This window comes from Struthio camelus, chromosome 2 (assembly GCF_040807025.1).
Source record: "Struthio camelus isolate bStrCam1 chromosome 2, bStrCam1.hap1, whole genome shotgun sequence".
In the NCBI taxonomy this organism is placed as follows: Eukaryota; Metazoa; Chordata; class Aves; order Struthioniformes; family Struthionidae; genus Struthio; species Struthio camelus.
Genome location: NC_090943.1, coordinates 16,144,632 through 16,169,259, shown reverse-complemented (window position 1 = coordinate 16,169,259; position 24,628 = coordinate 16,144,632). Strand labels below are relative to the sequence as shown.

General features: G+C 36.5%; 1 protein-coding gene across 26 annotated transcripts in view; it reads right to left on the bottom strand.

The window, feature by feature from the left end:
- The window catches only part of PARD3 (par-3 family cell polarity regulator), a 468,531-nt gene that overhangs the window by 194,644 nt on the left and 249,259 nt on the right, over positions 1 to 24,628 (bottom strand). For 13 of the 26 annotated variants that reach the window (XM_068934363.1, XM_068934372.1, XM_068934368.1 and 10 more), the window contains 5 exons: positions 19,771 to 19,896; positions 17,977 to 18,359; positions 7,150 to 7,289; positions 5,123 to 5,251; positions 1,236 to 1,274 (listed from right to left, as the gene is read on the bottom strand). In XM_068934363.1, the coding sequence (XP_068790464.1) occupies positions 1,236 to 1,274; positions 5,123 to 5,251; positions 7,150 to 7,289; positions 17,977 to 18,359; positions 19,771 to 19,896 (817 nt within the window). The remainder of the gene's footprint in view (positions 1 to 1,235; positions 1,275 to 5,122; positions 5,252 to 7,149; positions 7,290 to 17,976; positions 18,360 to 19,770; positions 19,897 to 24,628) is intronic. The other 13 variants (XM_068934384.1, XM_068934389.1, XM_068934381.1 and 10 more) reach the window with 1 other exon arrangement.

Genomic DNA, 24,628 nt, shown 5'->3' with positions numbered 1-24,628 from the left:
ATATTTTCAATTGTATTCAATTACAGGTAGAAATGCTGTCCTGGGCTTTGATCCTTGATCTCCCTATGTATCAGTAGTGCTTGGTAAGAAAGCATGAAGATAAAAACATGCATGCGCTAAAGAGATGTGCTAAAAAGATACCATGAGGCATGTCTGAAACAACAATACACCTACGAGGTTGCAGAGCTCTTATGCAGATGACTTTCAGACTAGAAGCTGTATAAGGACACCAAAAGATGGAAGGACAAAAGTGAATATTGTTACCTCTTACTCAAATGAAGCATTAACAGCACCAGGCAACGTGCTCTAAACTCTCTCACCGTGGTGACTTTTAAAACATCTCTTTACGTAGCCTTCATTTTCTTTTTACCTCAAACACCATCTCATCAGTGCTGGTAATGCATTCTGAGTCATCTAGAATAGTTTTTTCTGATTTTCAGCAGCTTTTTAAATGAATTTTAAATCCCAGCATGATTCCGCTTAATTTCTGCAAAACCTAATTAATAGTTTAACTTTAAAATAGGTATACAATCGAACAGAGCTTCCTGAAGTATATTTTTAACTAAGACACAGTACAAATTTAAGGTAACACGTTATTCTAACATCCTGTTTTAATATTTCATAAAATAAATCTTGCATTTTTATAAACCTATGTTAGTATTATATGTATTAATTCCGGCCCTGTCCCACTGACCCACTGAATAAAATGAGTTATATAAACCTCAATATATTGCCTCACTGACACATCCCATACAAACTTGCTACAATTCGCTAAGTGTTAAACTTGACCCTACTTCCCTATAGTTTCTTAAAAATAACTAACAACAACAAACAATGGTTTGCTATGAGGATATAACGTCAGACTTAAATCCAAACTGCCTCATTTTTGTGTGTTTGTATCTCAGGTTTCAGTCATATAATCATGGTTTAAACAATTAGTTTCAAAAAGTCCCCCAAACTAAGAGTCCATTGTTATCATTCCAACTTTTAGCCTTTGACTGTGTATGAGAGATGTAATTTCAAATAGCATTTGAACACACATAATATTTGAATTATACATAATATTCAAAACATATTTGAAATTACATAAAAACATAAATTTAAAATGTAAAGCTAGAGAGAGCCATCTACAGTATATACTGTGAAAGGAGGATTTGTGAGACTTTGATGGAGAAGTGCCATATCATTTTAAAACATTTGGGAGTCTTCCAGTATGGAAAAGACAAAGCTCTTACCGTTTCCTTTGGAATTTGTGACTGGCTTTGTTCTGCATTCTAAAGGAAGTAAAAAAAATAAATAAGAACACGGCTACACACGACATACACTATCTATTAGCAGGGGGATATACAAAGAGCTCTAATTCTGATGTGAGGTGGTAATGAAAGAATGGAGGGAGTTAGTCACACTCCCTGATCCAAACCTCTCTAAATTAGCACTAAATGAGAGGTGAGCAAAGATAATCTCCAGCAATCTTAGACCAGAGCACCTGACTTATCTCATTACAAGGGAGGTGGCTGTCTGACCAAGGAGGGATCACAACTGCTTGCACTGTTTTCTGGCTGGTGGAAAGTTCTCATTCATGGATGTTCTCCCCTGGCCTTTCCCTTCTGCTTTGAAGTTGTCAAAGAATGACATCAGCAGTCCAGGTGAACCCTCCCAGATATTTTAAACAAGTACCTCTTTTCAAAACATCCATTCTTATTTTAGGGGTTCCCCCTCTGATTTTGTTTGGATGAACCAGAAGAACCAAAACCTGATGTCCCAAGATAGGGGGATGCTTTCAGGCCAACACAGTTGGGACTCTCCTGTACCCTGTGTTCCTCACTTGTCTCTCAGGGCACATAAGGCCATCACTGGAAAATCTTTCCATGTCCCACGTGTCTGGAGATACATGTGAGGAACTATTGCTCTTCAAAGCCCAAGTCGACCCATCTTAAATCTCTTTCAGACACCCAGGAGCCACCTTGCTGCTGATCAGAGGAGTGCTTTGGGGCTAATTAGCAATTTCTTCGTCTTCCACTAGGCCAAAATTAGAACCGAGCGTTTATTGAACTTTTTCGGCATTGGGCTGTTTTGCAGCAGATCACAGTGATTAAGCACAGAAATGTAGTGGTAAAGTAGTAACACAAACATCCAGTTAGCTTTAACCTACAGCCAAAAATCAGTAAGAGTAAAAGATGAAGAAGCAAACTACCAGGAACAAATAAAAGACCTACATGTAAAACTGGACATATTAACTAGTGTGCGAAAGCAGACATTAACTCTACAAGCAAGTTTCTCTTTGCTGATATTGAGAACTTAGCTCAAAAGCTAAATAGTTTGAGTCAATCCTTTTGGTCACATAGTCACTATCAGGTTCCATGAAAATCCTTCACAATAAATAGTAAGTTATCCTTAAAAATCCATACAAGTAATTCTCACTCCTTTCATAAAGGAGGGGGGGGGGAGTATTTTTAAGAAACAATCCACTTCTCGCACTAATAGGGACAAACCCTAATGCATTAACGTTTTGACATTAGGTAACACTGCAAGCAATACAATGCCTGCTATTCTGCAGAAGCATAATCGTTCCTCCAGAGCTCAGTTGTTACAGTTGAATCCTGGCAATTTTATTTTACTCCCTGTGCCCATGCTTTATCCACTTTTACCATGACCTGTAGCATAGAAGCTGCTTCACTGAATTCTGATTCTCTTTCACACACACATTCTAACCTGATAACACAAACTACAAAGATGCGATACTAACCCAAATGGCCTCACCTGAACATTCCCTTAATTTTATATACAACTACACACTTTCATAGGTCCTTTCCAGACAACAATGTCAACATACATCAAAGACATTAAACTTCACAACCTCCTTGAATGTTTGTTTTATTATCATCATTTTACTTATAAAGAAAACTAAGGATAAATAACTTTTGCAAAGTCATTCAGCAAGCCATAACCCAAAACATAACATCTAAACACTTCTTTTATTGGGATTACTAACCATACAAATGTTGGCAAATATAAATGGTTTTAATACTGAGTGCTCCTCAGCACGGAATTTGAAGTCCTGCACTTTATGAAATGAATAATATCGAACAGGATTATATTTATGGATACGGTTTCCAAGACACATCTCATTAAGTTAATATTTAAGTACACAAATGTAGAAAATATGACAGCAATAGGGGAAGGATGAAAAGAAAAACTGTTATGAAGTGGCCACAGAAGGTTTATATGTCACAAAGTTGAACTGATATGATTTCAGATCATTCCCTTCTCTTCTCCAAATTTTTTGTGAACATAAAACTAGTTAAAATCAGTGAGGGGAATCAGCTGAAGATACTTTTTTTAAGATTATTTCTTACCAGAGAAGAAAGATCAGCCCTTACATTGGGTTTCATTTCAACAGTTTCTCCAGCACTTCTGCTCCTGCTCTTTGACAGCTGTCAGCAGAGCAGATGAGGCATTTTCTCATGTCAAGATGCAAACAGATCCTTACGCAATAGAGGATCATCACACACATATACTGTTAGATCTTCACGATGCAATTTGTTCAAAAGGAGCTATAGTAATTTACACCAGTTTAGATCTGACCCTCTGACTGCATAGTGAAGAGCCCACCTACCACCTGATAAAATGAGATCTAGCTTCCCTAGACTGATGTTTGCCAAAATAACTGAGAAACTATCACCTGAGCAGCAGCAGGGAGGCTACTGAGGTTAAACTCATTAAAAGGGGTCGATTTGCTACTATTCTTTAAATTAAATCCAGTATTACTACAGTTAAATCTATTCCATGTTCATGTCATACCATTGTTCAGAAGATATTAGTACAAAATATAGTATAAATTATGCATTATAACTTCCTCATATTAATGCAGAAATAATATACACAAAATTAAGACATTTTCTTACTTCTAAGTTTATTTAGAAAACTTAAAAAGCATTTTCATTCACCTTTATGTAAGATATCAACACTGTGAAAATTACATCATAGGAACTTATAAACATATTGCTTTCACAGTTCCAGCCATAAGGTAGGGCATAATATAACTTCAAATTGTTCATTTCTTTTCATTTTATGACAACTTTCACTTAACTGTATCAATACCTTAAGACACGTTCGAAGAGCATTAAGCTAAACGCGCAGTTCATTTGCAATGTTCCCTGCCTCTTTGACTTACAAGGTTTAATTGCAGTTTTGAAAAATAAAGGCTAATGTTAACTATCTTGAAATTTCAAACAAAAATTCATTCTTTTTGCATTCATAATAACATGAATCCAAAAGAAAAATGAAGCAATCTATTCATCACACTAAATGTCACTTATATCTGTCTATCTTCTCATGATAACGCCGCCAAATAATTTATTTTAGAGCTATATATAGCTATGATAATACAAATAATAAATAACTCCAGCAGTTTAATGGAATACAGAACAGAGTAAGACTGCTACATTCACAGTCTACCTTTTCATAACAGAAGTTATCTTGAATAATTATCAGGGAAATATCTGTATACACTATGCAAGTGGAACAGGTACAGTATGAAATATCATTTTTTTCCATTTCATGTAAATTCCTCAGAAACATTCTCTGAATTACCCTGCTAAATTAATAACTGCAGGGTTTCCATTCTATAGAGAGACTGCATTTATATTCAAAAAAGAACTATTATTTCTTGCATATTCCACTTTCTCACAGTGAGTTACTCATATATCCTATTTCGGCATAATATTAAATGCGCTAAAATATTTTGGTGAGCAGGCAGTGGGACAAATGGCAAGCTTACAAACATAGATTTGTCCATGTGAAAGATATGAAATAATCTACTTGTCTGCACGCAGCCAAACAAAGTCCATCCAATAGCTTCTTCTATAATAAGCATTTTTACTCAAAATAAATTCAGACTGATTTTAAAACTCTTACTCATACAGTATTAACAAATATTTAATTCCATTACCAGATCTCAAAGAAAATAAAAAGCGTTCACGTGAAATGTTCTAAATAAAGCAAAATAGCAATTTGTTTTCTCATATGCAGTTCTGGCCACGCACATTTACTAGCAGGTGACAAGATCAAATCATTTGCTCACAATCATCTAAATCTCTTAGCTGCTCTCTACTTTACGCACCAGTTCCCTTGGATGGAATGTTTCTTCCTGTCGAAAAATCAGGAGGCTGACGGTCCCTCCCATCTTGGTGCTTCTCAGCAAGGACACGACTTCTTCTTGAGTTTTGCCTGTTAAATCAACTCCGTTTACCTGTGACAAAGGAAATATTAGAAATTGCTAAGACTCCAAAATGGAAAAAAGCATTAGAAACTCGTATAGAGAATTCCTGTGAATCATATAGGACTCTATTTAAAAAAAAAAAACAAAAAGCTCACTGAAGCAAACTGCTCATTGGCTGAGTATAGCTTCCATTTAATAGAATTTGTAGCAAAACGTGAATAATCTCTGGCCTGAATTAAACTAAAACCATAGTCATCCGATCTTCAGAAACAGAGAGACAGACCTTTGTCTTGAAACATTTCACAGCTCTGAATAATAACAGTTGGTAAAGAGCAGCCAAAAAACCCCAAGCTCTTGTATCAAACAAGAGCATTCAATTTGCTGTCTTTTAGTGCTGTTTTCGCTCTCATTCACACACCTTTTTTTTTTTTTAATTTTAAATTATGTTCTCCTATTTTGCTCTTTCCTTCTTCCAGTCTCCTCTCTGGCTTTTCTCATACTTTCTTGCTCCTGTCCTCCATCAGCGCTATTCTAATTTGCCACACTCCTCTTTCTTACCTTCATTCAAAAACCAACACATTCTTTACACATGAATACAAATAAGAAGCAAGACAACAACATTTCTCTCCATTTTAGCAGCAACAGTAGGCTCCAGGATATTCTCGAAAGCAAACTAATTCCATCTACTGATGTTTTTATAAGAATTTCTGCATGAATATCCTTTGGCAAAATCAAAGTGAGAACCAAAATTAGTCCTGTTTCCACATGCCTTGTTTTTATACATATCTTCCAAATGTATCTTGTACTATAAATTACGTCAAAAGTAGCTATCTTTTTTTTTTTCCCTCCCCAAATAACTTTGAGGCAGTTATTCTTTACTTGGCCTGTGTTCAGTGAACTGAGCCCTCGGCTCCCACATGCACCACGTTCCCTGTCAGGGCGAGCCGGGATACACACAGTTGAGTTTCCTGCTGCCTCAGCTAACTTCAGTAAGGGAGAAGACAGAAGGAGACACAGGAGTCTGAGGCTTGCCTGCTCAAAAGCGTTCAGGAAATTTAAGGCAGATTAACCAACCGTGTTAAGCAAGGGAGCACAATCACATGTTGCTCATTAGAAGTTATCAAACTATCGACTTCTCCTTCCCCCCAGTACAAGATCACAGCTCGCTCAGTTGAGATGCTGCAACTGTCTTCTTAAATGCTTGTCAGTCCCCTTCTGCCCAGCTCATCTGGTTACCCTGAATCACTTTCAGTGATGACAGCAGTTACAGAAGTCTGTTCTGTCACAGTGATTCAAACCGACTTTGCCAATTTTGCAGTAAAGTGGAGTTAGGGCACTGAACAGGAGACGCACAGTCTCGGCTGCAGCTCCAGCACCCTTTGACTTCAGAGCTGCAGTGAGGAACCTCTCCGGTCATTCCAGGGAGATCTGCAGGAAGACTTCTGCTCTGCTCCGGTCACAGAGAAACTCAGCCCCCAAGAGGACGCCCTCCCTTCAGGAGGGAAGTGGCCTTGATTCTCACTAGCACTATCCTCCTCTTACATCATGCCTTTAAGTTAATTCACTAAGCCTTTTCAGAGTATTATTTTTCATACTTGGCAACACCTCCAGTCATTTCTAGTCTGTCATTCTGTGCTGATTTAATGTCACTTATTAGATAGCAATTACTGTGCTTCAACTTATTCCTCAACAGTGATGCAAGAATATGGCACTAAGTCCAATACAGACATTTAAAGTCATTTTTTCATAATGTGTCTGAGTCTTGTTCTTTAAACAGTCACTTTTTGCAAACACACAGCCCTTAATCTGTTAGCCCAAGAAGGAAAGAAAGAAAGAGGGAAACATTTCCCTATAATACAAACTATTAAGAGATTTTGGAAGTGAACTAGTCTATGGGCTTAGACCAAAAAATAGAGAAACATGTTCACCTCAATTAATCGGTCTCCAGCTTTTAGTCTTCCATCTTGAATAGCTGCACCTCTTGGAAGGATGTTTTTCACATAAATTGGGGCAGAGCCACCAATTGGAACATCTCTTGAAGTAATGCTAAATCCCAAGCCCTCTGTACCTGTGCAAGAAAGTACAGTAGTACTTATTAAAACGCACATTTTGTATTGTATATTAATTTCATCCAGCAGAATTTATGTATATCTCCCTGACATAATCCATGAAAACACATGTATAAGGGGTAAGCATGGCAAAACAAAAAAAAACACAAAAAAACCCTTCTACATCTCTAAGAAGAACATGAATCTGAAGCACCAATCCTTGGCACAAGCAGCTTAGCAGACCTTCCCTGTAACTTGGTGTTCTGACAATTTCCAAGTCACTGCCATATTTTCAACTTTCTATTTAAATAAGATGAATGACATGAAATTAGAACAAAGCATATCTGATATCCTATCACTGCCTGCCCCCTTGTCAATCTGGATATCGTCAATAATCCTTTCTTTCTCTTCTGTGACTCTCTTAGCAACGTCACTAAGCTGACGCTATTGGCCATGAGGTTTTGTAAGCTCACTTCTGGCCACTGCCAGGCGATGGATAAAACTGGAGTTCAGCGCTCTCAGTTCTTCTGCTCCAAGAGACCTCACGCGGCTTTCCATCCGTCCACAGCTCCTCTGCCCTGCGGGCTTTCTCGTCGTGGCTCTCACCAGATTACACCCCATCTTCCACCACATGCAGTGCATATGCAAGGCTGCTTTAGCAGGTGGCAAAGTCAGGCTGGCACCCTTATACTCCCTTTTTAAATCCTGCTGTGCATCCAGGTGACTACACTTAGCTAAGACTGACTGCAGCAAAAAAGAGAAGTTTAAGATGACCTGGAGAAATACGGAGGGGTCCAGCCAACAAGGCAAATGAGGCTTCCTTGTATTTCAAAGAAATTATATTCACTATTGGTTACTGAAGTACACTGTATTTCAGCACCCTACCAGCTCTGGGATTCACAAGCAGAAAGGACAAAAAAAGAAGTCTTTCCTACCATGCTGAAAGCTCATCATGATCTCTTTGATGTAAGCTATCCAGCGTTACCTGCAACCCCTGAAACTCTATGTTGAAGTTCTCCAACATTGCACACTGTTTAAGACCATTCAGGACCGTTTATCTAGCATGAAATGCAGACAGCTGTTAAACGGCGCACACCCCTGACAGTGAATGTCAGCATCTGCAACTTCGATTTGCAACAGCTCGTGGAGACTGTCGAGAGATTCCTACAATTCACTAGGCAGATATATACACGTGCTCGACCTAGATTTAATCTGACTTACTTGGGTGACCTTTAGTTAGGACTCAGCGATATAAATTTCAAGTTAGGTTATTGCCATGCGCATAGCTATGGTCCCTGAAAGTTACACAATTTATCCCTTTGCATAAAATCACAGGGACAGACAGTAGCTGAGCCTTTATGCAGCAGTACTTAGCTTTGACTCTCTGGGAAGCTGCAAGTGTCCTATGTGAACGATACACAACTATAGAATTAATGAAGCTTAAAGCCTGAGTTAATTTATGTCTTATAGTTTATTCCCTACGTTCATTTGCTAAACCTGCTTTTTCACACATGTGAAAAGGAAGCAGGAGCCCCATATCATCAATATTAGTTTACATGCAGATTTCAGAAATCTCCACAATTACATGTGACTAAAATTTAGCACAATGTATTTTAATAGCAAGATGGTAATCATGGAAAGAAATAAGCTGACTTCGGAGACAGTGGGGGATGGGTGAGACTTAGCTTTTTAAAGCCTTCTTGAAAGTAAGTCCCCATGTATCTAATGCAGAGTAAGAGCATGCAGCAGAAATTGTTCTGCAAATTTGGATTAATTCCTCTAGGCTATCATAAGAGAATTTCCTTTCCTCATATTTGCAGCATTCGAGATAGCTGAAGAAACTATATTTGAATTTGAAGGCCTTCACTCACTTTCAGGCTGATATAAAATTTATCAGTGCTATCACACAGAGATGAAAAAATTACTAGCTATCATAATATCTCCATTTTAGTTTGGAGACCTCACAATTTTAATGATATCTCAAACAGTCATTCAGGTTTTTAATTCCTTGCAGGATATGAAGATGATTTGTAAAAAATTAAGGTTTTTTTAAAGTCACATCTCAGCTTTTTTTTTTACAGTGTTTACCTTTTTTCATATTTTAAGGATCTATGTTGAACATTGCTCTCTGAAATCATTTTTCTGCTAAAATTTCTAAAGTAATATTAGAATATGACTGCATGCCCAGGACAACATTTTATTAATAATAAGCCTAATACCCATAGCTTGATTATGGTGTCATTACAGATGTGTGGTTCTTACACTCCACTTTCAAACCCTGAGGAAAAAATGGAAGTTGAAATGTTCATATTAGAAATGCACACAGGATATAAACTTGGACTCTGACATTTTACGCTGTCAGATCTTCAGAAAGCCCTTTCCAAAGTCTGCCGAAATCTGCAAATCCACAGTGACTGATTCCACATACTAGCAGAACAAAATTTTAATCTACTAGTTTCTGCAAAAAGAGGGTACTCGACTAGGCTAAATTTTGCTATGCTGCTTTGTACAGCTGTTTCTGTACTATGAAACAGCTTTTGGATGTCATTTTCCTCTTACTTCTCACTGCTTCATTTTACTAATATTACACTATAGCTGCATAATACAGCTTCAACCCTTATGCTTATTGTATATACTTTAAGAGTTGGCAAGATTTGGAAATAAACAGCCACATTCAGCCGAGGCCAAAAATACATACAACTGTGGATGGATCAACTTTATACTTATTTTTTTTCTTTTTATACACGTAACTGATTCAGTTATCCATACTCCATGCATTTCAGTTGCCCTATCAATTGAAATGCGCATTACATCTCAATACCTCCCTGCTACGAAAATATTTTTACTTCTTATGGTGTAAAACTGTGCATTATAATAATGAGAGAACTGTGCAAATACATAGTAGGCTCCCCTGATGTCTCTGATTTATGCTAAACAAAGCCTTTAATATCGGCACTGAAACTGGACACACAGAGGCAGAATCAGAACAGAAGTAAAAACAAGGAAGGAAATTTCATCTTTTTGAAAGTACCGGAGCTATCCTTCTCAAAATATAGGAGCTTCAGTTTAAGTCTAAATAATTTGAGCTACATTCAACTTAATCCCTTACAGATTTTGAAAAGAAAGAGGATAGAAAACACGTCTTCCTCCCTCTATAGCTGTCATCTCTGACAAGGATCAAATTACACCGAACGATAATAACATTTAAAAATTACCCACTAATTTGTGTAATTCAAATTCTTAGGCTCATTTTGATAAATCAGCAGCTCTCTCCTCAAGTTAGAGCTCCCTTTTCCTCCAGAAGGCAATGCAAAATACACTTTAAGGTCACATTACCCTAGAGAGTTTAGCCAGCTCTGAACTGAAGACAAAATAGTTTTAGGTGAATAAAATGGGCAGTTACAATAGCAGAACAACTATGCTGTGCAAATACATGAGAGGCACATTCAATGTTTCTGTTGCTATTTTGGGAGAAGTCAGTTCTAGCAGCACTAAGGAAAAAAACCTTCACAAAATTTAAATAAATTATATTCAGATTATATTATATTCAGATGAACATCATTGTCTTAGCTGGACTCAGTCTGATCATAAAATGAGAGGATGTTAAACGGAATTTTTGTATCTTGCAAGAGACAGCTGCTTTTCTGTTTTCTCCCTATGAAGAAGGTTTAAATTTCTCCCTGATGCTAGGATCATCTTCTTGACTATAGAAAGAACAGGACTGGGGTGATGCTCCTGCCTTTGTAAGGCTCTTCTGCATTCATAGGTGTACTCTCCTCAGCCAGCATCAACTGCAGGTCCAAATTGTCAGGAGCAAAATGTGCTACTTGGGGGAAATACTGCCAGAACACAAGAGAAAAGAGAAGTATCACCTCTGCACTATTTGCAGTATTTTCACTAGTTAATGACGACGGGAAATTTTCAGAGCAAAAGCAACAGATACGTTTCAAAATATGTATTTCTACACCCTGCAAAACATCACAAAGATGACAACTGCTCTTATTGCAAAGGAAATACAGAAGGAAGACAGTTTCCGCAATTGGTCGAAAGACCAGCAGAGATCTTGAAAGCCACACACGCACTAGAGTCCTTGCGTAAAGCAGAACATATGCTATTATCAAGTCACTAGCCCTCAAGAACTTCTCCTGCTTTGGACTAAGGCCAGCATGATGTAAAATCTCCATTTAAAGCATTGTGAGGAAGACGTGAAGTGCAGCCAGTCTCAGGACTGTGCAGGACACAGATTGACACAAGGTGCAGGTGTGCCTCCAGTTACACAGCTCCCTTGGCAATCAAAGAACCAGGGCCCATAATCTAGCTGTGAGGGTCCCACCCAGGGGCAAAATACAAAAGTCAGATCATTGCTGGATAGAAGAATACAAAACCGTAAAAGAACTCATGGCTCATTTTGCCTGCATGACTTCTTTTGGCTTATTTTGACCTCTGCATTGCTTTTAGGTAGGAGTTAATCCATGGATTAATTATAACCTCTGATTGTTTGTGCATGTGCATTTGCTACCCATCTATCTAAGTTTCCGTTTTCTTTCACTGCTTGAGAACGATAAAGCAATAAGCTCCTGCAACGAGTGTTCCTTGCAGCTCTGCATCTGATTAATTTCCCTCCAGTTTTGTCTTCTGGGAGTGAAAAAAGGGCTAGTTACTAGGATAGTGAGTTAATTACATTGATCACAGAACTCCTTCAGATCTCATTTTGATATTTAAACATATTAACCCTTTTTAAAGAAAGAGAATGCTTTGAACTGACACTCAAGTATGAAGTGAACTGCACTCCCTAAGTTTATGCAGATTAATCCTGTCATTAAAATCCAAACTTGGGAAGTTTTATTCCCCAGGTTGTCCCTCCTACATGCTTCCTCCCAGGATCTGCAGGCAAACAAGTGTTACTTTATGAGCTTTGACTAGACACATTCCTCTCAATTAGTTCAGAGACCCAATAAGGAACATTTGAAGGACCTACACTATCAGCTCCTTATGATACTTCTCTTACAATTACCTTCTCCCTCAGGAGTGCAAGCAGAGCTTGAAATAAATCATGCTCTTCTTCCTCTCCTAATTTCAGAATGTGCAGACAGACGGGTTCTCAGATACTTAGTACAAATCTCCCTAAACTCAAAAAAAATCCCACCTCTGAACATAAAATGTTCAGTGACCAAACGGTCATGCACTATATTTGTTAGTACCAAACAGTCATGCACTATATTTGTTAGTTTCTTATGTAAGAGAAGCAGAGAATATTTTAGATCTATATAAGGAAAATCCACACAGGTGGATAGTCTTCAGCTGGAATAAAAGACTGTTAAGGGAAAGTCCAGATCCTTCCTTATAACATGAAAGACAAAGAACACAGTTTCTCTTCCGTGAAATAATTAAGGGAAGAAGGGCACGCGTATAAACAGTTTGTGACACAAAGTAGTTTAAACAAGTGAATTACAAAATAAAATATTCTCATTTAATGACAGCATTAGATTATGAAATTATCCAGAATATGGAGAGATATAACCATTATAATAAAACTATGTAGAAGGACCACACACTCGGTGAGAGTAATGACAGCACACTCACTCCTTTCAAGCCTTTCCAACTCCTGCTTTTTCACAATATAATATTTCTTAAGATCCATGTACAGATGGTTTATTGCTGAAATAATTATCCTACTGCTTTAGCCTAGTAAATGTTTTTCTGTTGAATACTGGACTGCACGCAAGAGCTGAACAGAAAGCATGCTCTGCTCATGGTGGGAGGCTTTCATTACTTACCAAGACCATTTTAGATACATTCTGAAAAGTTACTTGTAGTGCACTTATTTTAAGCCCCATAATTTCAGAACTTGTGCGTTTGGAGGCAGGGTAATTGTATGTGCAAATGACTGCTTAGAAACCTTACTACTCAGTCGTCTATAAAATTTCTGCTGTCGCATGCACAATGAAGGCAAATTATTTGCATGTCCACTTTTTATGCAGTTGTATGATTTGGAATATCTTTTTTCTCTAAGAAAAGTTCATACCTCTCAGGAAAATCTTTGATCACGCTAATAAAAATATTCTTCCCTTTTTGCTATACTCTGCTAATAAATAGTGATCAGAAGTGCTTTTTTTTAAAAAAAATGGAAAGATGAAATGATGTAGTTTACTTTTCTCTAGTAGCTAATAATACCCAAAATGATCTGCTTCACACTTGACTCAGATTTGCTTCTTATTTCTCAAGGTCACTTAAGCAATTCAGGAACCCACAAGCTTCATTTCAAAAGTGACAAACCTCACTCCTGCATCTCAACAGGAATTTTAAAATCAGTTTAAGAGAACATTTCAATCCCTTCAGAAGAAATTTTAAATAAAATTTTAAAATGTCAGTTCAAAGTCTGGCTCACAAATCTGTGTAGCAAAACAGGAGAGCATGATGAAAAATGCATGTAAATCTGTACACTTTAGGTATATGGTGCAAGATATCTTATAGATAAGTTCAGGGTCTTGTCTCATATGTTCTACTACATAAACAAGTTAACCCAAGATAAAAAGTTAGTGCAGACTAGCTGAACGGTAACTGCCCAAATGGGTGCTTTAGTCCATAGAAAATATGATGCAATTTTAAATTACCACATCCATAGCATCTTTTCTGTGTCTCTAACAACCTCTTGCAGAAGGGAAGTTGGGTGTTGCAGGGCTGAATCTCAAGGTACCATAATACTGAATGCCCCGTCACCTACAGGGACTTCAAGTGATTAAGCTTGGCTCTGTAGACAAGAGAGAGCTTTAATAACTCCAAAATGACCAGCAAGCCAAACAGGTACCCAATGGCAAACTCTGAAGAGCAAGGAGATTTGTAATTCTCCTCACCTCTATGATTTAAACATTTTTCCCAGTTGTACTGCACAAAGGTGCCTCCTTCCTCTCAGAAGGAAGGCACCATCTCCCAGAATTCGGCTACCGTGCCCTTTCTACCAAGAACTGTGATGATACTACAGAGGTCCTCCTTAAAGAATTTGCAGAGGATTTAGTAGATCTGGTTTCAGCAATTCCTACAGCTATCTTGCTGTAGAGTATCCTATAGTTCTGACACTCATTTCTTTCTCTTGAAGCTATACTATTTTGCAAGGGATAATTAAATATTCTTTAGGCCAAAAAGGAAGAGAAGAACACAATGCCCATGGTCAGTACTTAGGCTTCCAGTCTTTGGAAGCAGGAGACATGGGCTAAAGTGCACTTCAGTGCACACTTCAAACAAAAAATAGCAAAACATTTGGTGGAATTAGGACTAACTTAGTAAATAAGAGCTAGATTTTGACATTTTACCTAAAGTATTACCTATTTAATTTACCCACATAAAAATGCAGTGGTAGATAACATTGATCCAATGCACTGAATATTTTCAAACTTAAAGGGAATCAAGATGAAGCTAACTGAAAGACTAAGTACTTCAGGCTTGCTTTAGTACAGCGACTTTATCAAAAACAGTGCATATGAAATCTAAGCAATACAACATCCAGCTGGAAAGCACTATTTTGAACACTTTAGGGTTATCAAGCTAAACACTGTAAGTTACTGTGCGCTCAAAGACTGAGCCTTAGAATCTTAAGTTGTACAGTAGGATATTTATAATTGTTGGGATAAATTTTTCTCTCAGTTGCAAGAGCTTAAATCCAGTGTAATTGAAAAAAAAAAAATCACTCTGCAAATGAACTGGTGTAGATGAGATCAAAATTTGTCCTAACATAGTGTTTGCGATATAAATGGCTTTACTTCCCCTACATATTAACTATAAGAATTTTATTTATTTATTTATACTTACTGTGTATCAGCTTACACCAAAATAAATACAGGCTGGCTGTCATTTCTTGTGCTATCTTAATTTGTGTGAAATATTAAGCCGGACTGTTATACAGCCTTAATAGCATTAGAATATCAGTAATAACCCCTACATCTATATGCTAAAAGTTCAGGCCCTGACCTTTAAGGAAAGATAAACAGATATCCATTTTCATTTAGAAAAGCCAACAAACATTCTGCACTGACTGAAACATATGACTGACCTTCTCTTCTGACTTTATTAAACAGCTAAATCCTATGAAAGTTCAGGTTATTTTAAAATGCCAAAACAGCAGTAAATATTAAGAAATCATAATTATGGAAGCACATTCTATAGGGCTATACTATCATATCATTTTATATAATACAGCTCATGCAATATGTAGAAACACAGCTGTAATAAAGAAGGTCTGCCTATATTGAAGAGTCAGTTCTCATATATTACATCATTAACCAGAATGCACCAGTTAAATCAAAAGAATATTTCAAGATGAAGCCCTACATGCTTGTATGCCTCAATGCACGCCACAAGGAATTTTTACACTAATGATAGCAATTGGCAAAATAACTGCTCTACGTAAGCTACAAAGAAAGCACGTGTTAAATTTCTATATAATCTGTATTATTAAAACATCCCTCATTAGAAATAGTCAAAGACAATCAGTGTCCTCTATTGCACCTATATGTATAACAAACTACTTGGGGGTATCCTTAAGTGTTTTGCTTCATTTGTTGCTCCACATGTGAATTCTCACAGGGATCAAATGAAAGTCAAAACAGGAGCACATGCCTCCTTCCACAGCAGATATTAACAAATGAAAGACAATGATAAAAAGAAATCCATCTTTATGCAAAGATTTTATAAAACATTACCATGCATAAAATACAGTACACTAAATAATTTCTGTCTCTCTCTATAATCTGAGTCAGGTTCCATCTCTGCATAACTATTATTCTCACAAAAGCAATCTATTAGGAACAAATAAACCCTACAAGCTTCTGAAATATATTCTAGTTAAGGATTACAAAGCTTTTATTAGAGTAAGAGCCATCAAACTTCTCTAGTGCAAACTAGTTCTTAGAGAACTCCTTCCCTCAACAGATAGCGTGCATCTCCTTGTATTCATGATCATCTAATATTTTGGTGCTAGCAAGGCTAAACTAAATTAGAGAAGTGAGGATAGTATTTAAGAAAGATTATCCAGTGCATGAGGATCAAAATGTGATCTCGTATCACAGTGAAAGAATCCATAATCTATCAAAACTACATTCCCATATTTTATCAGACCTTGCATACCACATTTGCTTTCACGGGACGGGGAATCTTCCCATATTCCACATTCAAAACTTTTGTTGATGCTTTTAAATTATATGAAATGTCTATTTCCACTCCAGGCTAGGAATTTTCTTTTTAATGTCCCAGTGATGTTTCCAAAGACTTCCAGGAGACACAAAAAATAGTCAAAAATCTGTGACTTTGATGAGAGCATAGCTCAGAGCATATTTGTAAGCACAATCCTTACTCAGCCAATAACAATAAGTTTTTCCAAGCAGGTTGATTTGAGCTGATGGCCCAAAGTAATTCTAGAAGGAGCATCAACAACAGAAGCAAACTGTCAAGTCAACCTTATGTCATGCAAGTTTGTAGAGCTTAAAATTCAGTAACCAGAAAGAAGCAATCTGGTGGTTCATGTGAAGTTCATAGAAAAGAAAGCATAATGATAACGTGACAAGTACCCTGGTACCTATAAAACCGTGTAAAATCTCTAACATTCAATGCATTGCCTTCCCTACCTTTCAAGAAAAAAAGTTAATTAATAAAAATGATTAACACCAAGTAAATACTATTTTTCCTAGGGGGAAAGCACCCTGAGTTCATGCAGAATACCATCACACTGGTAGACTTTTGTTATGTAATGTAAATACTACATTTGTTCCTAGAGACTAAAGCATACCTAACCTTAAAAATGCTTGTTTTAATTTCATAAGGCTTACAGCATGTATAATCCTTTAAAAAGTAATTTACCAAGAGCTAAGAAACATTTGCATCTAAAATAAAAGTCATTTCACAATACTTCAAAGTATCTTAAAAGCATCTAGATTGTAGCTATATAAAAATACCAAATTTTCTCACTGAGGGCATTTAACACATCATAAAAATTCCATAGATGTACCAAATGCATCTACAAGTATTATACACATATAAAACAGATGTTACGATAAGCACACACTGCTTTCTTCTCTGTCTAAGGACAGTCTCTCACCCACTTTCAAAATACATTAGCAGAAGGCCTAAGATAGGAAATATTAGATTACATCTCAACTGTTTAAACAAACAATTTCACATCCCCACAGAGTAAAAAAAAAAAACGCTTTAGCTGGAAATTAGAAAGTCCAGTTTACCAACTGGATCCAATACACTTTTTAAATGTAAAGATAAAACCACAGTTATCAAATTTGAAGTCATGATAGCTGCAAATTGCAGAATATAGTCCGTTTTGACTTATTTACTTTTATTAGTTATATAGCTCCTCACTCACTGGGCCTTCGTCAATAGCATTTGTTACAATTAAGGCCCTTCACTTTGTCAGTTAAAGGATAGAAAAAAATAGCTAAAGTACTCTTTAAAATGGCCTTTGTAAATATGCTGCACATACAGAATGCCTGGCTGGATTCTCAAGCATGAAAGACTCTGCTGCCTGGGAAAGGCATTTGCCTGCTACCATTCGGTTTCAGAATGCGTGAGTAGCATCCGTGTTTCAAAAATCAATCCATCAAATCCTTTCTGCTTTTGCAAACCATCATGCATAATACAACGGAATTGTATGCAGGTGCGTATTCTATAAACGTACACCATATATTGAGAACTACACTCCCGCCTTACCTTTTCTCAGTTGTATACTGAGTCTCTTCCCTATCTTTTTGGCGTTATACCCACTATTTGCAGTGGCGGTGAGAACTTTCTGAGGTGATGGTACCAGGCCTGATGGTGGCTTCCCTGATGAATTCACACTATGAGGTAGCTGCGAGTAGGAGTCTGTCTGATCTGGCTGGTTAACCGCTCTAGACATTCTTTGTAACGTGTGAAGTCCAGAATTACTAATACTTTTGCTGTCAGTATATTGAGAATCAGGGCTAAACCGGTTGGAGTAGTATGTGTTCTTCTCGCTTTGAGACAACTGTTCATACTGCTCTTTATTTGCTGCAGGGACCACATGGAACCAAATGATGGGCGTACGCATGGCTTGACGAAACATATGCTGTGCTCTAGGTTCAAAATGAATAGAAAATTAGCAAATTAAGGCTGGCAGACTACAAGACATTATAAGTATAATTACTGATGTTAATTAAGCAACATGAGCTGACAGACACATTGCAGAAACTCAAGCATAAACTATAAAACTTGAATCTGTTCATTAGTCTACTATGTTTTTTGCTCAGGCTTATTGCCTTAAAGCAATACAATGGTTAAACATGCTTAACAACTAACATTCCAAATACTGTACTCTGAAAAGTGAAAATTTTAACCCCAGTATTGAAATGCATACAGTATCGTGGTAGTATTACAGCGTCTTCTGATTCGAACCTTAATAATTAATAGTTCCTTTAGATAAGGTAATCACAACGATGACAGAATTACTAGAATAAAAACTGCATTTTAAACACAGATTATGTAGTTCCTTAATTTGCTGTGTGTGCAGTCTTGCAAAGAGTTTATCTTATATTTTACTTTTTGTATATAAGTAATCCTTCAGAGCACAATATTAAGAAATAGGAACAAAATGCTTAACCTTGCACATATGGACGTGGGCTTTACGTCCTGATCCAAAGCACGCTGAAGTCAATGAGTCTTTTCACAGACTTAACAAATTCTGACCCGGAATCTTAGAACACAAGTACGGAGGAGCTGCTGTTTACCATATGGCAGCGCAGCATTGTGTTCCAACCCAGCTTAGAATTAATGGAAACAAAAAACACATTTCAAATGCATATTAAGTGCAAGACAATCAGCCTAAAGGATATTCCTTTGGCTGTTAAGATGTTAGGGTTTTGAAAACAGCATTATCATCTTTAAAATCACACATTTTGTGCATACCTCTTCTTTGCATTCTCTTTCGATCATCTGTGTGAACTACAACGTGATTTCACTTTTAAAAGTATCTCTGATTCAATATTTTGGGATTCTACTAAAGTCCAGACTTCCACTAAACAAATATTTATAATATCTCAAACTTCTACAGGAAGTTTCTGCTTCTGAGCATATAGTACCTTTAGTCCTCACACACACAAAATCAAAAATATGTTTTAAACGTTAAAAATAAAGACTCTATGCTATTCACATATACCCAGCCTGATGCATTGAAAGTATACACACAAAAATCATGCTGGATTTTCAGGATAAACAGTTTATCAGCAAAAGAAAAAAAATCCATAATGCTCAAAACCGAGGCAAAAACAATCAAATGAGAAAATGCATATACTCTAATGACAGTGAATATCTTTTAGTTTTGTAGCTTGACTAATTAAAAGCTGCTAACATCCTTTAGTGGATCTTTCCTTTATTAGAAAAGGGCAAACATAGACAATTTTTTCTTAAATACTTAATTTCCTCAATAAAGAAAGGTGTAAGTTGTTAAAGATTAAATAATACAATACAACATACAGTAAGTACACTTACTGTTCAAATCTCCTATTCCGAAGGTCTCCATCGTTAATCCTGACAATACAATCATTCTCACGAAAAAGGTTTTCTTGTTCAGCTTTTCCACCTTTCTCCAGTCGCTTTACTAATAGCCCCAGGGTTCTGGAACATTAAGATTACAAACGATCACACATCTAACATTTCGCAGTATATAAAATCCTGTAGACTTAACATTTTTTCACTGTGAGAAACTAAATCTTAAACTATCCTTACCTTGGATTTGGATACCAAAATTTTAAACAATTTATAAGCATTACCTGAATTATTATCCGTTATCCGTGAAACAAAGACCCTATGTGAAATAAACTTCTCATTTAAAAGTAAGCAAGTGGAGGCAGTGTGAAGATAACACACCCATTCTTGCAAAAGGCCTAGATTTGTGAATCGTAGAAGCTGACTCCAAGAAGCTCTGCATATCTGATGGCCTGCATCTCTTCTGTGAGTTGACAGAAGTTAAACAAGAAGTTCAACTTGCATTTCAAAATTCTGAATTAGCTGAGAATACCTCAGCCTTTACTATTGCCTCTGAATAAGGGAAACGTGGGGTCATCACGTATAATACGCATCCCTACAACGAAGGGATGGATAAAGGACTTAGGAACTTCATGTGAGCCAAATGCATTTACCATGAACCTTACTTTAATTATTACATGCAAAGAGCAAATTAAACATATTAACAGCAAAGAGGAAATTAAAAATTCAATTGCCATTTTTAATTCAACATATTACCTAAAATGAATCAGTTCAGTAACGACTGAAAATAATTACCATTTGACAACCGCTACGCAATGAGCTGGTCATCTCTATTTAGTGCAATGTCATCTTACTGATATTCTCGGAGAGCAAACGTAAACAAATGTTTAACCTAAAATTATGTAATGGTTCCTGAGGAGTGGGTTTGTAAGGTACAAATAGAATAGTGTAAAAAGTCAATGCTCTTTCTATACCTGAACCCAAAGTTTGAAGGACTCAGTCTTCAAGATCAGTTCTTGCATCAGCACTGCATTGTCAAATTCACATCATTCAAGTCAAAAGAATGACATTTTCAAAAGTCATTCCGGAACATGATATGAAAAATATGCAGTTGCATGGCAGAAATTAAAATCTTTCAGTGAACATACCACTTCAGTTTACACACATCTCAAAATAAAAGAGCAAAATCACCCGTCTGGACGCGATCCTGGGCAATATGCTCTAGAGGACCCTGCTTGAGCAGGGAGGTTGGACTAGATGATCTCCAGAGGTCCCTTCCAACCTCAACCATTCTGTGATTCTGTGAGCAGTCAATGATGCTTAAAAGGACTCCTCATTCACTTGACAGTTATATTGAGCACTTCATCAAATGGGCCAGAAACGCAAAACTAACTTTAATTTAGTTTTTCCACTTTAAATTCTTCATTTACCAAGTTATCAGCAACATATGCAAATATGACATTTATTTTACAAAATAATCAAAATTTTTCTCCTACAAGCCAGGTGAAAGAGTAAGAGAAATAATTTTTTCAGTACTTTCATTTTGGAACCACCTACAGACATTAAGATATGTTGTTGAAAGGATCTATACATTTAACCAGAATATGAGAAAACAACATAAAGCATTAAGACAACACAAATCATCAAATAATTCAGACATTAACATTTAACTGACATTATTCTGCTTTCAGCTGATGCAGAACGTTTTGCAAACACACACCTTGCACACTGAGGTCACAGCTAAAGGGGAAACTATCTCTTCGAGCAGCCTGGGTCCCATCTGAGCCAGACCTTCTCAGCCCTCATTGGGGCCTGGACGGACCCCACCAGTGCTTCCATCAGACTGACCGCCTGGCAGCAGTTCACTGACAGTCACTGGGGCTGGGCATGACTTTAGTTCGGTTGCTGCAATTAGCAACATGGTGTCTCTTTGCAGAAACAACAGTGAGCGCAGTAAGCAGAAAGTTTCCTTAAAGCTAAAGCATCATTTCTCTAGAATACAAGCATTTCAGAAAACAATACCTTTAAAACCCAACAGTTACTTGTGTGTATCTAATTTTTCCCCCACGGGTTGCTCTTCTTCGGGTTTGGGAAGTTCCACCTCTTCTAGATTTCTTCCAACAACTCAGCATCTCCCACTAAAAAAAAATTTTCTTTTTCTTAAAGCAAAAATAATTCTTCCAACGCTTTTTCTGGTCACCTGGCTAGTAACTCTTGGCAAAAAAATACCTAGAACTTAGCAGAAACTCTTTTCAGAATATGAGCTCGGAAGTAATTACCTAGGTATTTATTAGGTGCTTTCCAGTTTGCCTTTCCTACAATCCTTGAACAGGTTATACGAAAAAAATTCAGAAGTCCACAGCAGTCAAAGACTAACTTAATGATTAATTGCTGCATTTACTGTACTAAAATTAGTTCATAACTATAAAGCTAGGCATGTCGTCACAGGAAGTGACACGAAAAGACATAAAATTAAAAAAAAAGCAATTCCGTCCATTTTTATGTTCACTAAAATAAGTCTTGAACACAGCCTCAGATTTTTAAAATGTCATGAATAATTCCAGAAAATAGACTTGTAAAGGTGATGTTTGTTAGTTGCAGAAAAGTGCTAAACTAACATTCATGAATGTTAATCATAAAAATATTTGTATTCTCTAGGACAAGGTAAAATACTTATGTATTTGCTGCACTATTTTTTATCAGAACAGCTTTCAAACAATTAAAACTGAAGTTTGGAAAACAATTTTATCCCTTTTTCACTTCTGAGTTGTTGAATCTCTCTGGGGAGACAATGTTTTTGAGCTCCAAAGTGAAGTTACTGAAGAAGAGATTTCTAAGAGGGGAGGAAATAAAGCAAGCAAATATAAAAACTAGGGACATTATTTTTGACAGAAAACGGCTTAGATTTGAGGGGGAGAGGAAAGAATTGCATCTGCTCTGCCTTTTCTGTCACTTCCCAGCCAAGAGCCCTCGGATGTAGCTGTGCCCCACTGCAGGGCTCGTAGACAACTCAGGATTTAGGCGGGCGCATATTTACCTCCATGCACCAGCTGCATGAGAGCACACACAGCAACTGCAATAGGTCTTTTATTTATAGGATTAAATATGAGAAATATATTCTATTCAAAGTACGACACTCCAATATAATATTATGGTAACAATATACTGTACAAAATATTATGATTATTTCACCTCAAGGTCTTCACATACATATTATTACAAGGTAATTGACCTATGAATGGTTTTTGCAAAACATTTTTCTAGAAACACTACTTTCTACTGTTTCTCATTCGGAAGCTAAATGAATAAGTTGTCAAATCAAGACACATTTTTATACATGATTTGTCATTTCTTAATTCACACAAGTCATCAAATTTCTTAAAAAAAAATATTAATCCTAACCCCTGGTAAAATAACATGACACATACCTAAACTATATGTCAAAATTGCAAATAATTTCATTAAACAAAGACTACAAGTTCTATTAATGCAAGGCTGCTCATTTCAGACACAACATATGGTGTTCGTGCAGATCTTGCTTTTTAACAAATGTTAGAACTAGGTTAACCAAGGCACAAAAAGCTAAGATCATGAAGAAGCGATTCAAGGTTGGATGAACAGTCTGAATCAAATTTGAACCCAAGATCGTTATACAGCTTGGCTTTTTTTTTTGTAAACACATGGGGCAAAGATTAGTTTAGACACAATTTCATTGATTGTCTCCTGAATATAGTTCTGCATAGAATAGTAAATTCTCCTACTTCTTGCAGAAAATATACATTCCTGAAAATTTTAGTAACAAAAGCCTATCAAGTTTCCTGCAGTATTTCTTCAGCATATTATATTTACATGCAGGAATATTACTCTACAAATGGCATTATGAGGATTCATGTTTGGTGCTGCAGTGATTGCAGATAAACAGAGTACACCAGGTACTGCAAACATCACACAATAACTTGAAAAAAATATTCGATTTTTTTCCTGCTGTGTGTCACCACCATTAATTCTGAGAAGTGGAAATGTAGCTCTTATACAGTTTCAATACTGCATTTCCTTCATTAGGAAAACATACCACTTCACAAAACCTGTTAACTAATCTAGTATAATATACAAAAGACTGAGTGTGTGTGTGTGTATGTGTGTGTACACATGTGTGTGTGTGTGCACATACACACACACACGTGTAGTGTGTGTTTTTAAATACAAACTTGTAGCATACAAATATAAGGTTGCATTTGTCTACAGTATTTGCTTAATCGTGTCAGTTAAAATAAGTCAACATGTTTTCAGACTAAGTTCTCCCATTACAAACATGCCTTAAACTATAATTTCTTCAAGAACGGGATGATATCTCTTGTGAACCTCTATAAAACACCATACAAGTCTGTAATCCTGTAGAAGGAATAATTATAAATGGAAATTGGTATCTGCACTGTTTTAGACTAATCCTAACTGACATGGGCATAGAAGGGGAATAGAATATCAAAACATAGAGATCTATCTATTTATTTGTTTTAAATACATGATTGGGAATGTAAACAGCTTAGATTATATTAGCATTTGCACTACTATATTTCCACAAGGTTCATTAGTCTAATTATACAATTAAAATAAACTCAGCTACATGTGTTAACATTTCAGTTCTAAGTATAAATCAGAAACAATGATAAAACTAGAAATAAGCAGCAAATGTTTTATTGACATCTAAATTGCCTGAGTTAGTCTGAATAGTTCTTTGAAAATGTGAACTCCCCACATGCCACCTAGCTGTATGGATATGATGATAATTTGTCTTAATAAAAACTGACAGTGTAAATACTGTGAGAGTAATAAAAATATTACACTGAACATCTAGAATGTG